Here is a 16,369-nt window from a genome sequence, read left to right as displayed (position 1 = left end):
ACACGAAGCAAGGTCCATAATAAAAGGGCTAGTTTGGTATGGAGTTACCTGACTGCTTTGCACATATCGTTCAACTTGAGACATTTTAGAGAGGAAACTGTGAACTACACCATCTGTCCCTACATCAGTGCGTAATCTCACAGTTGCTGTTGAAGAAGAGTCGCATTCAACAGCATTCAATGGTGTTCTGCTCCTTCCAACAGATGAGTTACAAAAATAAGAGTCAACATCTGTTCTGTGAACTCAAAGAAATTACGGAAATGTATTAGTTGTACTTTACTTGTATATAATCCATGCCAAGTGCAATTTCAAGGCCAGTTGAAGGCAACTGAACATCATCACTTGCGCTTTAAGAAGAACCTGGTCCTGTTTTATCTGCGTGTTTGATGAAGTTATCAGAGTCAAAACACTGAGTGTGTAAAGCCCGAGGGAGCAGTGTGCTTGTGTGGGGGATGACTGAGACTCACATCATGTTTCCTCTGTGGGTTACACATTCATGAGACAGACAATCCACACTACAGTTCCTCGTCTAAAACTGCTTATCGTAGGTGGTCTGCTCCAGAGGGAGGTGGGTTTGGTTGACATATGGTACACTGCTTGGTGATAAAGTCCTTTAAATGCACACACAAAAAAGAAAAAAGAGAGGGGAAAAACACATAAATCCAGTCCAAGGAAGCTTCATGTACTGAGAGATAAAATGAATGACTGGTGTTTTAATAAAAGTAAGAAAAAGTAATCACAAAGCTACCCTGCTTCTTGCCTGTCAACTAAATGAATTTAATCTCAGCTAGGTTTCTTGAATTGTAACAGAATTCCATCCCTGTTTCCCACATCCTTTGATTCACATGGCTCTTTTTCATGCAGAGGCGTGAGCTTTAAGCCACATTTAATGCTTTTCTGCACAATTTCACTGAGTGCCAAGTGACGAAGCTAAATATTTTATTGAGGGGTTATTATTTTGTTCACCAGGCCAAAGCAAGCTAAATGCTGGTGAAGAATGTAATCATTTATCTAAAGACCAAGAGCAAAATGCTCAATTTGATCTAAAATTGGCCTCTGCTACCCACAAGAAGATAGAGAAATGGTGTGCATGAGTGCATGTGTATACATTACAAAAAACAAGCTCTGTCAACTTCTGGACTATCACAACCAGAGGCCAGAGAAAAACATTTTGTTTGTTTTAATGCTCATGGAGCATGTGAGAGAGCAAGTCTCTTTTTTTTTTTTCATTCTTGACCAATGCTTCTGACATTAAAGTTCAGTGTATGCACGGTTAATCCAGTAAAGTCAGAAGAGCTACCACTCTACTAAAGAATGAAAACATGAAAGAATCTCAAAGGAAATCCTTTCTTTCTCACAATGTCCACCATGGCGTCCCATCTAAAATGCCCCCGGTAATTGCAAATTACTGGGAATTTTATCGGATTGTGGTAGTGTGAAGCTTTCCCATCATTCCCTAAAGGCTTTTATGTAGCTATCAGTTGTGCACCAGCCTACCAGAGCCTTTAACTTGGTTGTTTAATGATTGTCATTAACATATCAAGATCTGCCAAGGGGTGCTGGCAGCTTTTCCCACCCCTCCTACTGCTTTCTCTAATTTCCAAAATCAAGATGGCTCCTCTAAATCTTCATGTGGACCCTTCAGGGAGTAGAGAACATGAAGGTCTCTGGTGTAATTGGATTTATTTGCAAAATCGCTGTGAAAATTTGGACATTATCTGTCTATATACCCATGACTGGAATGCATCCTCCTGATAGGCCATTTTTTCCACTATTGCGGTAAAATTCACTTCTCTTGATGGAGTTGAATTAAAGTTATTTAATATTAAATAGCTAAATATCACATTTCCATTCACATGGCATTTTTTAAAATTAGATCCTGATCTTAGAGTTTTGGTGGTGAGTTCATGGTCCTTTTTTGTCTGAAGGAAACTTGGCTGGATACAGCTTTGTGTTGGTGTACAAATCTCAAGAAAACTTTATTTTTTTGTTTGTGTTCATTTAGAAAATATAACATTTCAAAATTCAAATCAATGTGTTTTCATTGAAACAATGACTGGCAACAAGTAAGTCTTCTTATCACCATGACCTATCAGCAGATGTCTCGTCCCTTTGAAAGAAATTTGTAGACCTCGCCAGCCTCATTGCATGGCCCTGTCTCCTACTCCACTTGCATCTGTTAGCATTTTGTTTCATATAGCTTAGAGCTTTCCATGTGCTCCTGTTTGTGTGTGCGGGCGTGTGGCTGTGCATGTGTATGTTTGCATTTTGTTTACCAGATGTGCATCAGATAAAGACTCAAATGGCACAACTGGCTATTACACCATCACCGCTTTAGCAACATGGGGTTAGCCACAGAAATGAAGATGTAGAGACAGACAGCACTGGGAGTGAACAGGACATATTTAACTTTTAACGAAAACCCAAGAAAACTGATACCAAAACTAATACTGGAAAGTTTATTCTTAAAGTCACATTGTGAGTGCGAGTCAGGCATAAGAAACAAAACTCCAAACAAAATTATGTTGAAAAGATAAGTGATGATACTGCTACCATTTAAATAATTTGACAATGTGGTTGAAAAAAGATGGCAAAACACATATATTAAGATATCTATTGATGTCCAATTAATAATAAAAAAAATTCTATGCATTTCTTTGTATTAGAGTTGTATGTAGATTTCTGAAGTTTGGAAGGACTTTTTTGTTAAACATTGTGAGAACATAAGCATACTCAGTTTTTCTTCAACGTATCATTCCATAATGAAGAAAATTACAGTGGGAATTCATCTTTTCACTGGGATGGTTGTCATTCTTCTTGTGGTGCCATATGTTTTGTTGCTTGGTTTGTCATAAAAGTACTTTCTCATGAGTCATTTAATCTCAGTGACTGTTGCTATTTTTTATATTAACATATCTTTTCCTTTGTTCCTCTATCATTGTCCTTCTCTCTCCAGATTGAGAACTTGTTGGAGCAGTTAAAAGATAAGGACAAACAGCTGGTTGGATTGAGAGAAAGGGTTCAGGGGCTTCAGACTGACTCCAGTAACACAGACACAGCTCTGGCCACTCTGGAAGAAGCTTTATCAGAAAAGGTATGAGGAAAACAGGGTGAATGGCTGGGGCACTACTGTATTAATGTATTTCTTTTGTTGTATAATTGTAAAGTCACACTTGGGTTTTAGAAAGTTTGGGATAGCTTAGGTTTGTTGAAGTGACGTTTTGTGGAATAATAATTTCCTTTTGGGACGATGTTGGCGATGATGATAGGAGTTCAGGTACGATTCCAGCTCTGTCCGCCTCTGTCTTTGTGTCCTTGTGCAAGATCCCACCGGAAGGTGTGTCAAGCTGTTCGATTTAAGCATCTCGCATGCTAAATTAACTGAATATTTTTCATTGTAGACATAGTGATATGACTATGTCAATGTGCAATATTTAGTTTGCAGTATGATTGTTTCACACACAGTACATGTGTATCATACTGTATGGTATGTGAAAGCTGCAAGGCCCATTTCTATAACTTGTGTACCGGTCAGTCCCGGCTCCAGACGAGTTTGACAGAGGGGGCATTGGCATTACTCAAGTAATAGAAAAGGTACAGTGCAGTAAAACTACTTTTATAAGTACCTTTTTCCAAAAAAAGTTACTCAAGTGAATGTAACAAGTACTACCCACTTTTGAACATAGACAACAGTAGCCTGTACTTAACAAGCTTAACGTGATATGTTGGTATTAGCTAGTCATCTTTTAGCTAACATTACCTGCATCCAACAGCATTACTCAACTCAATCTATTAGTTTGGGGGTGAAAATTGTGCAAAGTTCTTTGCGTTTAGCTGGTTTGTTGCCATGATTATAACACACACCTGACTAGCTCTGCACAGCAGCAACAGGTCTCCTTCGCTGCCGCACAGGAGTAAACCCAGCGAGATGTGTTTCCACTCATGTTGCGTTTAAAGGCGGCTCAGAAAAGCAGGTTACGACATGTTAACAACGGATTAAACAGTTTTAGCTGCTGAAAAAAAATGACAGAAGGCACAGATATGGGAAGTGCGGAAGCCCCTGCTGTATCAAATCGATATAGGATTAACAGAGTTGGCCACTTTAAGGTAAAAATTACAAACAGCTTCTAGTCCAGGGGGGGGCACGGCTGACTCTGTGGGCGGGCAGTGCCCCCCAATGCCCGCCCATGCCGCCGGGCCTGGTATCGATGTTACAGTGCAAAGATGAGGAAGTTGTGATAATATATTTTAACGCAAGGTTTCCCGTACAAGATGTTTTGTTCTGGTCAGCCAAACTTGCAGTTATGCTCATAAAATAGTATAACAAGCACACAGTTATATGTGTCTGTTTGCATAATAGATTGTATTGAATTAAAATTCTTTGTGCAGAATAAATGCCACAGGATTTAAGATGAAGCAAACAAACTACACCACATGATGGATGAAAGAATGAATAGGGAAGCTGACTGTCTCTTGTAAACATTCCTGTATTTGTTTGCTGGCAATTTGGGTGAGCAGCTGGTCTTCATAAAGCCTTACCTCAACAGGAGGGAGTCTGTTTTTACCAAGTGAAACCCATTTGATTTTACACTATCCCAAAGCAGACACACTGTAAAGCAACTTGAGCAAATAATTGTCCTTAATATTTTCTTTCTTGTCATCACAACTTGATGAATTCATTTTTAGATTTGTAATAATGATTACAGAGTACCTCCTATTAATATTCGAGTTGCAGCTGAACATGGGATGGATTTGATGTTACTCTGTTCTGACTATGATCTAGCAGATGTCATATCCCAGTCTTGAAATAATTAAACTTTGCCTTGAACTGACTGGCTTGATGTCATAATGACTCCATTCTTCTTAGCTGTGTTGCACATTTTTCATACTAGCATCTACAAAGGATTGGTTTTGTACTTCAAGCTATAAATGGTTTCCATTTCCACATTTGGACCCCAGGCTAAAAGATGGTTCCTGGTATTTTTCCCAGGAAGACCTGCAAAGAGACAGATGTGAAAACCCAACCATTATGCTTGCTTACTAATTCATACCTTTTCTGTGTATTTTTTGGTAGTGTCGTCAGCAATTTATTCTCTTATGTACTTTGTCCATATGTACATTAATGAATAGAAATATTCCAAAATATCTTCCCACAACAGACTAAAACTATTCTAACAGTGTACTGATTTATTATTTGGATACAAACACGGGAGTAAATCCCATCTCATTATTGGGGGGGACAATAAACAAGGACATTTCTTAAGCGTAATTTTGGGGGGGGGGATCAGAAAAGTTACAGTGAATTGTAACGTGGTTTAAAATGTTTTTAATGTGTTCAAGCTGCAGGACCAAAAACGACTAGTAAGTGGTAATGTTACAACAAACGTGTGTTTTTCTCAGTATACAAACTGTTGAGACCCATAGAAACTAAAATTAAAACAAACTAAAATCTAAATGTTGTTTAGATGAGTTTGGTTCAGTGTCACTGATCTAATCTCTGTTACACCTTAACAAAAATTAAGATCAATCAATCAATCAATCAAATTTTATTTGTATAGCACATTTCAGCAGCAAGACATTTCAAAGTGCTTTACATCATTACAAACACAGAAACACAATGCAATATAGAATCAATATAGACTCTAAATAAAAACAAGTTTTAATGAGTGACTCCACTTAATAAAGTTCCCCATAAATAGATTTATTGTAATGGCTCTCTTACAAGTTATGTGTTATTTAAATTATAACTTGTTAAGTTGCTTTATTTTTAAACCTTTTCTGGTTTTCCCATGTCCTGGATGGTTGAGAACCTGGTAGGTGAATATCTGGGAAGTATCATAACTTCAACTTAATGTTCAAAGCACCAGGGATTTTATTGAAAAATATTCAGATTTTAATGTGTGGTTTTAAAGGCTCTATGTTGAAGATAGTAAGAAATAAAGGCATACTTTTTTCCTGTCAGCCCCTCTGCTCTCGGCTTCCACCAAGCTGTCGGCTTGTAATCACGCTCAGCACCTCCTGTTTGAAACTCTTCTTATTAACGTAAGAGTTAAAGGGCTAAATATAATTGAGATATTTGCTACCTTTAACAAAAAAAAGCTAAGTCTATCAAATCAATGTAGCCAGTTTTGCTAGTTTTGATTTCAAGCATAACAAGGCAGTTTATCTTGATACAGCCAAAGTGCTGAAATTAACAAACTGGCGTCTGATTTTTATTGTTAATGTGTTTCTTCCTATTGAGCAGTGAAAGTAAATAAAATGTGTTATATGTCTTTTGCTTTGATTATTTACTTACTGGAGGGTATTTTGTTTGTGCTGCAGAACCACAGCTAACAGCTAGCTCCTCTGACACTTTGGACTGAACCATTGTTCTAATAACGACGGGGAGACCTAAAAATTCATCCTTATTTTTTTCTTAGATGAAAGGTGGATTTATTTCATTCTTTGTTTATTTTTGCCTTTTTATATTGATATTGTTTAAATTCAAAAGTTTCCTTCATGATTTCTTTGGGGGGGACACTTCTAGACTTCTAGGTCCAGCCTCCCCCCCCAGATGTAGGCCCATGGATACAAATAACACATGTGATTTTATATTTAAATAAAGCCTAAGCCTTAGTGTTATTTACAGTGTGTTGCAGAGCTTTTATTACCCTTATAAATGTTCCCATTTTGCCACATTGCAACAACCTTCCTTGCATTTTACTACAAATCTTTGTGTGGTAGACCAATACAAAGTACCACTTAATTGTAAAGTGAAAGAAAAAGGAAACATGGTTATAAAAATGTAGTGTGTATCCTTCCTGTTTTAATGTTAAAAGTTATGCATCTCTTTCCTTCCATAGTTACAAGCTTTGTGTTAGTTTGTTTTATAAAAATTCAATAAAATACAGTGAACGTTGTGGCTAAATATGAACAAGCCCTATTTTGCAAAGCACTGTACTTTACAATATGCTTATGCTACGTAACCTAGCTGCAGTGGGAAACAAACAACAACAAAAGCTCTCCCTCAAATTATAAATTGTTAATAAAAATAATTGTGGTTGATTGTGTTCGTATGTGGAGTTTTATTAAATCATGCTATTTTACATTTTGGATCAAATAAGTCAAGAGTCTGTGCTTAATCAACAGAAATATAGCTATTAAAATACAGTAACCCAGAATGTGTTTGTTTATGTCCAGAAAGGATAGAAAAACCGATGACAAATGTGTTTCCACTTAAAGTGATTTTTTTATCACCTAAAATTTGTTTGTGTTGCACATGGACTTTGAAATGAATAGCATAATGGTGCAATAAACAGTAAATCCCTTCTCTGCATCGGCCCATCTGCTTACCCAGAAACCACTTCACATGCAGCCTACGTACAATTCAGCTGTGACGACGAGAACTTTGGAAAGCTCTTCAGAGTTTGTGGTCAGCGCAGGGTGTGTGTAATGTGTTTACAAGGGCGAGTGTGTGTGTTGCTAATCACAAACTCTGTCACAAACCTGGTCTTGGAGCCAGTCGCCGGCCACAGCTCTGTGGTTCTAATTAACGGGCTGGGGCATTGTGTTTATAGCTAGCCTTACTCGTTACTGTAGTTCGTGTGTGTTTTGTTCTTGTCTGTCTGTGATGTTTGTGATTTCTCTTGTTCTTATATAGAGTCCACAGTAAGGCACCTCGCTGAGGCATGTTATATTAACACACACTGCCCTCGTTTACTAACCCCTCAATTATTCAGAGATATATAATACAGTGGGTAAAACACCCAGGACTTCTAAGTCAAGTGGTCTCCATTACTACCCAGACTCCATTGCTGCAACATGCCAGGGCTTGTTAGGATATATTTGTCCAATTACTAAGATTCAAAGCTACCAATCATGCAATGGTGCCTCATGGTTAGCTTCATTGCCCAGATTTAGACCTAAAAAAACACTCTAGTAATTACCCAAGCCCACAAATAAACACACACCTTAACACACACTTTATACACACTTGGCATACTTAGGCACCTGCTTACAGTCCTGCAGCTGATTATGATTACAGAACAGACGTTGCTTTTCATCAGTAGACAGTGTGAAGTTGTTTGGTGTTATCTGCAGCACTGTCCAGGTCTTTTACAATAAAACACTGTCTTGTCCTGCTGTTCTACTTGGCTCTGATCACCTCATATGGCTGCTGCTATTTATGATTGTATTATTTATGATTGGCATTGTTAGATTCTCATTGGCCTTGATATGAAGAGTTTACTGCTGTCCCTCTAGTGAGGATGATTGATTGTCTAATGATTGATTGTTCTCACTAGAATAATCATCATAGTGAGAAGAACACTAGATGAATACTGGTTGCAAAAAATAGCATCTATGTTCTCACCTTAGATTGATACTTTGATGCAACTAGTCACTTGAAGAGATTTTCTGAGAATATTAACTTTTTCTTACCACTGTAGGAGCGAGTGATTGAGAACCTCCGAGACCAGAAGGAACGAGAAGACAGGGTGAGGCTTGAAGAGATGGATCAGATGAGGAGAGAGAACCAGGAACTGAAGGAAAAATTGGCTGCTCTGCAACCCCCAAAGCTGTCTCAGAGCCAGGTCACCAACTCCATCTTAATCCAGAACCAGAGGCCTGATGGGGAGGTCAGTGCACAATGATTCTAATGTGCTGTCTTCTGAAACTATGAGATATGTTGATAAAATATGATTGTAATAAAAAAAAAAACTCATTTATTTCTGTTATTCAAACTAAAGAGAATACTCATCTATAATTTCAACATACACAAAACATTGTGGTTCTTTTTACTTGTGAGTTAGAAAGGTCTGCCAAGATGGTAATAGAGCGGTCTGATGGGACAACCCACTTGCTTCCCCGCAGTCCGATCATGAATTTTTCTGCGCTCTTCCTGAGTGTCGCATTAAGACTGTGGGACGGTAAATATTCTATAAGTAGCAAAAAACAGATATTGGGTTTTGACTAACTACAAAGCATTATCAAAATTAACAAAAAAACTCTTTAGATATGCCAATGTATGATATAAATTTCTACAATGAGTGTGTCCCTTTTTTAATTGCACTAATGAAGTAAATTAACTTTTTGAAATCTCTCTATGTTAATGATAAGGACCTGTCCATGTGTGTATGTTAACCACGGCTGGTTAATGTTACTTGCTTTATCCCTTATTCTGTGTGGTCTACAAACACACAGCTCAGTATTTACACAGCTTTCATCTACAGTATTACTAATTGCATCGTCTTACCTCCCTGTGAGCATCCACAAGGCTGTTGGTAGTTCTCTAGAAAAAAAGTCTGCTAGTACTATGTCTCCTCAAATGAAGGAATAAATTAAAAGCGTCTGATTTATAGGCATAAAGAATCTCTGTTTCCCTGTTTTAAAGCCATGTTTTTTATCCTTTTTTTTCCTCCTAAGCTTACAAGCCTAGACAGAGTCTGGAGCTGGCAGAATTTACGAGAATGTTTTATTTCTTTTTTTTTTATACCCATAAAAATGGTACACACATCTTGTTGTTGTGAAATGATACCTTGCTGGATGTTGATGAGGCACCACATAAAAGTGGCAGCTGCTCATCTACTCTGTACCGAACAGATACACATTCTGACAGAAGTTCTGCCATTATTTGACTATTATGTAGGCTCTGCAGCAGTCAGACCTGTTATGTAAACTTGCAGAGCTTCCAAAAAGCAAATGATGTCTGCATATTTTTTTTAATGTTTGTGTGGCAAGGGTTTTTTTTCTCTGCTTGTGCATACATGTCAGCACAAAAAACAGCTGTCTGCGTGTGGGGGCGTGCGTGTGTGTGTGTGTGTGGGTGTGTATGCAGGTATTTGTGTTTATCTTTTCAAGTGTTTTGATCTTGTTGTTGTGCAGTGACCTGGGAGAAGCTCTGCTACTCTATTGATCACAAAACAACTGGCTTTCAGTCCAAATTTTGGCCTTCCCATTCATAATGCCAGGCAAGATAGAGTCAGATGTTGCTAAGTCACTAATTTAAAGCCGTAATAAATGCCACACGTTGCACACAGCCGTGGGAATCTCTCGGTATAGTTGTGAACATGCAAAGTTAATTCAGCTTAAACAGGATGTTTAGAGATAGATTAAATACAGAGGATAAAATTCAACATCCTGTCCAACATCTGGTACATGCAATTGTGACACTTATTGAATAAATCAAGAGATCAAACAAAATGCAACACTTCCTGATACACTTTGATTTTCATTTGGTGTTAATATGACCTCTCCACATGCACCATTTGAATTGGTATGTCATCCAACTGTGCTGTTCTTAGTGTTCATTGGTTAGAATAGAATAGAATAGAATAGAATAAAGAATAAATTGGGACTTTCCCTGTTGGTGCTTACTAAAATACCATTCTGATTTGTTGCAGCCAGTCTTGCTGCTTCATGGCAGAAGTGGAACACAGAAGAAAAGTTTACATGTTTGTTTATAATTCAAGTTAAGCAATGTGTATATTTTCCTTCAAGATCAGATTATGTATATATATATGAGATTTCATGATTATTATACTGTCAGATAATGTTTAATCAGTAAGAGAGTGCAGTTTGCAGATATTTTTCTTTGTCTTTTTACCTTTATGAAACACCATACAATTTTTATCTTCAATGTGACATAACATCTCGGTGTGGGAGTTGTTTTTATAAGCTGCTTATTGTTAGTTAGAAAAACTCATGCTTACAATAAATGTGAGAAAAATAAGACATAGCCTTTTTTCTCACCCTCTTATTTTTAATTAGATTAAACCTATCCAGTATTGGATCAGTAAGACTTTCCAAAATGTTTTTTAGTTGCTTAATACCAAAACAATGAGTAATATCCTTTTCAGAGAACATTTTTATTCTTACTATGTGTTTTATTAATTTGGGAAATCCTAGATAATAATGGCTCGGCTTTGTAAGCTTCTGACACCTCAAATACTCAAATGCTTTCTTATTTGACATAAGGGGGCTGTTGTGGGTATAGACAATGAAGTAATGCATGGCTGAAGGAACCTTATTAGTTAGGGTACAAAATATTGAATAATTACTTAAGCATAAGTAGCACGGGGATTTCATGCCAATGTGCTCTGCAGAAACTAGAATTGACATTAGGTCATAATGACAGTCATTATGATCTAATGAACAGAGGTCATAAACCTAACTGAAATACCTGGATGACAGCATTAAGTTATGGGTATTTTTGTAGCATGAGACATTGGTGCACTTCACAAAATAGATGACGTATGAGACAAAAACATCATGAGGAAGCATTGAAGCAAAATCATAAGACATAGGCCACCAGAAGATGTAGAAGTATTGGTCTTCAAAATGGACAATGACACAAACCATGCCAAACTGGCTATAAAGCTGCTTGAGTAACAACATACTGTAGTCAGGATTTTGTTGTGGACACCACAAAGCTCTGATCTTAATTTGGGGGCAGAGCTTGAAATTATATGTTTGAACAAAGTGGGCTACAAATAAAAATGAACCAAACCAGATTAACAGATTAACTAGTTAGTGTGAGACTTGCCAGCGGAGAACCGCCCTTTATGGCTCATACTCACGGTACCTGCAGATGTTTTTACTATGCACTCAGATGAGCTGTTTACTGTGCTTTTAATCTGTACCTCAGAGCTTTGTTGACTATGCTACATCCTCTTCCTCTTTCCATAAAACAGTATTTGTTGAGTTTACCAAAGGATGTCTGGAACTAAACATGAGCCTTTTGAATTGAAAGAAAAAACAACTCAAAGAAGGAGTTGACCATTTTAGGGACAGTTAGCATAAACTGCCCCCAAACTCCCCTCCTAAATAGTTTATTGCTCCTCAATAACCTCAACATTGAGGTTGTGTTAATTTTCTCTTCTTTTTTTAGATACTTTTTATTTATATTTTAAAGAAAGACATTCATATCCAGGCTATGGAGCCCTGCTTGGCAATTATACATAGGCAATGTATTTTTTAGAATAAAAAAAATATTTTTTTAAGAACACTTTTTTTGCAGTTTGCAAACTTTTGAACACATATTATCTTCTTGAGGTCATGCCAAAGTATCTCAATGGAATTCAGGTCAAGATTTTGACAAGGCCACTGCAAAGTCTTTTTTTTCTTCAACTGTTCAGAGATGGACTTGCTGGTGTATTTTGGATCATTCTTTTACTGCAGAACCCAGGTTAGCTTCAGCTTAAGGTTATGAACAGATGACCGGACACATTCCGGATATTTTGTAGACAGCAGGATTCAAGGTTCCATTTTTCACATCAAGTATTTTAGGTACTGAAGCAGTAAAACAGACCCAGACAATTATACTACCTCCACCATATTCTACTGTTGGTATGATGCTCATTTTCTGAAATACAGCCATTGTTACCAAGACCAAGTACAAAGTGTTGTACTTTGGTCTTTATACTGTCTTTATACTATATAAAGACATACATTATATAGTATGACTTTATATAAAGACACTTAAACAATGTAGATTCAGCATTTTGTTACCCAAACAATATTGCAGCTGAGGTACTTTTTTCATTAAATTATTCTTTTCTACTGTCTGACTTTGAGAAGAGAGAGCTGTGGCATTAATATAAGAATGATGAATTTATAGCAATAATAAATGTTTTGTGCCAATTTGAGCAACAACTGTTTAACAGTATCCTGGTAAGAACCAGTTGTACTGCACTTTGAATCTTGGCTATTGAGAAATTATTGCTTCCTGGAGGCGTGGACTCTGTTGATGTTTTAAATTTTACCCAATTGCTAACCGCGTATGTTTGCCCGTGACATATGTAATGTGTAAGTTCAACGCTATGAAGCTTACCAGAAATTGGCTGAGCTTTAAACAACCTTCCTCTACCCAAAGAGAAAAGTGCCGAGCCAAACGAGGAGGCTGTTAACCTTAGTTCAATATTTGGAAGAGTGGCCAACATGGACTGAATGGCTTTGCTCATTTCCTCCACTGCTATTGGTAAAACAGATGATGTTGCAGAAAATTGGGCTGATTGACCTGGTACAAAATCTCCTTGAGAGAATCCAAGCAAAGGGGAGAAAGCCCAGACCGTTCTGTAAGTGAGATTTTAGGGTTAGAGTGGAATTGCACAAGAAAGCAATGGCCAGGCTAATTCATCAGTTGCTGAGCTACCAGTTGGTAAATGTCTTGTTTTTAGTAATTGAAAGCTCCAGTTTACTAATGATAAACAAAAACAAAATAGAAATGTACGTTTGTTTGGCAAGAACACAACTGTTGATGCCTAGCATTAATTTTGTGTCATCAAAAAGAAGTAGATTAGGACTTTTTAAAAGGTAGCTCAGCAAATGAAAGTTATTTTAATTTAAGTTAAAGTTAATTTAATTTATTTAAAAGATTGTTTTAAATACGTTTCTCAGGGCTGCTGGAGATGAAATGACTTCAACTTAATTATGTCCTCTGAAGTTAGTGAAATGTGACTTTGAGTGTAGAAGTGTTTGTGCACATTAACTTGATTTTGTTTAAATTAGTGGCCTCAGCTGTCTCAACAAGTTTAAAAATTTTCACAAACAGTTGACAGAGAGAGGTAGAGTTTTAGAGGAAAAGGGAGAAGTTGAGAGGAGGATAATTCTAGGTTAGAAAGTGCCTCTGGGATATTTTTCTCGGAGAAGAATCGATTTAGTGTGGTTGAAGCAAAAGAGGGATCCAAACCAAAAAAAAAAATCAATAACACTGTGATGTGTGGTGTTCTTGTAAAATCACAGTCAAAACATCATGGGGAGTCAGTAATTTTGGAATGATAATGACTGAACTCACAACTCTGCATGAAAAATTGCCCCAAGGAGGCAAATGATTGAAGGAAACCACAGGAAAGAAGGCATTAGAGGGGGGGTGCTCAAACCTGAGGGTACTGATGGCTTCTGACAAAGATGAGTTTACATTCTCACAGTCTTTGCTGTATTCATACCACAGCTGACAACACTTAATATTCTGCTTAATCAATGCAAAATTGACCAGAATGCATGGTGGTTCCTTAGAAAGTCTTATTTTTAATATGCAGTATTTCTTCATTAACCTTTAGGTTGAACCCAAAGTAGATGGTTTTCCAGCAGTCAACCCCATGGTATGTTCTTTATTTTGTGACTGTTGTGTTTGGTCACTTGTATTCATCAGCAACTCACATATATTTCACAATGTGACCTTATAGTTTTTCTAACAGCAACATAAGAGGATTCCTGAACAGCCTGGATATGGCTGTAATTTTAAGTATTTTTCAGGATAAAAGGAAGTCTTTGATAATTAAAGAAATAATATAAACTAATGAAGAATTCAGGTGTTCTCAGTTTATTTATATGCATCCATTTCTCCATCCATGTGTCCATCCTGGTTATTGTGCATTTATCTGAATCAGAAACTTAATATGCAAGTGTAGCTTACTTTTGTAAAACATGGGGATGCAAATTGCTTGTCCAGCTAAAAGTTGGAATTAAACACGTATGTTGAAAATAACAGAGTTTTCATTAGTGTGTGTCTAAGCATAAAATATAGAAGCGGGAGAAAGTATTTAAACACCTTAAGCATTTTTGCATTCTGTCGCATTATAACCCCAAACTTTATTGTATATTGCTGTGAATTTATGTGACAGACCAACACAACTGTGTTTATTCCCTTTTCATCTGATGCTCCAAGATGAAATCTTTTGGAACCTATATGATGCCAAATTCCTTTATACAGTCCATTTATATGCAAGTTCATGACCTCAGAGGCTTGTACTGTATATTGCAGCTTCAGTTTCCAATTAAAAATGGCAATTTAATGGGAATTTCTGCTTTTAATTGACCCATTTGTTTCAAAGTAAATGACGATGTAAATAGAGAGTTTTAGTCACCTGCATTGTACATTGCATTATCAAAACCTCTGTCAATCAAGTGTACTCGAGCTGTACTTTCAGCATAAAATGTTTAGCCAAATATTTTTACAATATGTCTCTGTCTTTTTTCTGTTCACATCACTCACCCCACACTTACTCGCACACGTGCAAACCTAAAGACCCCAAAACCAGAGGAAACTGTCAGAATCTGTCCAGACATCGCAGATCGTCTGAGGCTTCTCGAGCAGGAAGTGGCCCGCTACAGAGAGGAGTCTGGGAAGTCCCAGGCTGAGGTGGAGAGGTTAAAGGGAGCGCTTAAGGATGCAGAAGTGGACAAATCATGCAAGGAGAAGAAAATTACTGATCTTGAGAGGTGAGGGTCAAAAAGTCACTGACATTCACGTCTATCTCAGTACATGCACCATCTGGGTGTCATCAAAGAGCAGCCTTCTTCTTACTGACCGGATCTTTAAAAGATCCCAGATCATTACAAAGTGCTCTATTTATAAAGGACTAATCCATCAGATATAAACTGTTCAGGTTGTATATTCCTTCCACTTAAAACCACTTTCAAATACTCCTATTTCTTCTCTTGCATAATCCTTGTTTGGAAATACATGCTTGACCTATTTATGTTTATCAGTTTAATAATTTGATTTTATATCTTATTGTTTTTTGTATACATCTGAAGACCTGGGTAAGTAGATCCATAGGTTTCCTGGCTAACACATTTTCATACAGTCTGCATGTTCATGTGTGCTCTTGGAATCCTCTCATGCGTGTTGATATTCATTAAGTTTCTCACGAAGTGCAAATTTTGTTATCCTATTGGTAGGCATACAATCCATTCATGGGAAACTGACTCAGGCCTCATTCCAGCAACACCATCAGGACCTTTATGTTTTCTGATTTATAGCACTGATATGGTTTTACTTTCTGTTGACTTTTGCAAAAATTCTTCACATTTCATTGTTATCAGGGCTTCTCTCATGTGTGTTTTCTCCTACTAACACATAGCATTTGTATGCTTTCACCCCAGTTTCTGTGAATTCAACAGGTAGAAGATTCTGTTTCCATCTTTGCATTCTTGTAAACATATTTAGGGGGATGTGTTTGTTTCTTGAGGTGTGTGTTTTGTGAGTTTACCAAGCAGCACACCGCCAGCGGCATGCCAGTGGGAGGTGGTGTATCCAACCCAGACACTGGCTGTTTATACTGCTCTGTTTATTACTGGCAGAGTGCTACTCAATTATCATTTGATTTATGGATTGGCATGGTGTGTATATGTACCTGAATGAGTAGCTCTTTAGTGCCTGTTCAAAACCACTGTGTGTGTGCTTTGTGTGTACATTCAATTCATGTGCGTCTACACACAAGCAAGTTGAATACAAAAGCTTTCATACACTTTCAACTTTCTTGCACTTTCGCTCACAGTACGGAAACACAAGGTAATGCAAAACTGTAAAATAGATTAAAAATTAAGCATGGTTTCAAACACAACTCTGAAAATTGTGGCAAGAATTTGAATTCAAGACCCCTGATAA

General features: G+C 37.2%; 1 protein-coding gene across 1 annotated transcript in view; it reads left to right on the top strand.

The window, feature by feature from the left end:
* The window catches only part of LOC116727858 (ELKS/Rab6-interacting/CAST family member 1-like), a 163,397-nt gene that overhangs the window by 48,981 nt on the left and 98,047 nt on the right, over positions 1-16,369 (top strand). Inside the window, exons 9-13 of the mRNA XM_032575516.1 lie at positions 2,957-3,094; positions 8,427-8,615; positions 14,037-14,078; positions 15,005-15,198; positions 15,517-15,522. Coding sequence (XP_032431407.1) covers positions 2,957-3,094; positions 8,427-8,615; positions 14,037-14,078; positions 15,005-15,198; positions 15,517-15,522 — 569 coding nt within the window. The remainder of the gene's footprint in view (positions 1-2,956; positions 3,095-8,426; positions 8,616-14,036; positions 14,079-15,004; positions 15,199-15,516; positions 15,523-16,369) is intronic.

The sequence above is a fragment of the Xiphophorus hellerii genome, chromosome 1, assembly GCF_003331165.1.
Source record: "Xiphophorus hellerii strain 12219 chromosome 1, Xiphophorus_hellerii-4.1, whole genome shotgun sequence".
Taxonomy (NCBI): Eukaryota; Metazoa; Chordata; class Actinopteri; order Cyprinodontiformes; family Poeciliidae; genus Xiphophorus; species Xiphophorus hellerii.
The sequence above is the reverse complement of the archived record's forward strand: the minus strand, read 5'-3'. Positions and strand labels throughout refer to the sequence as shown.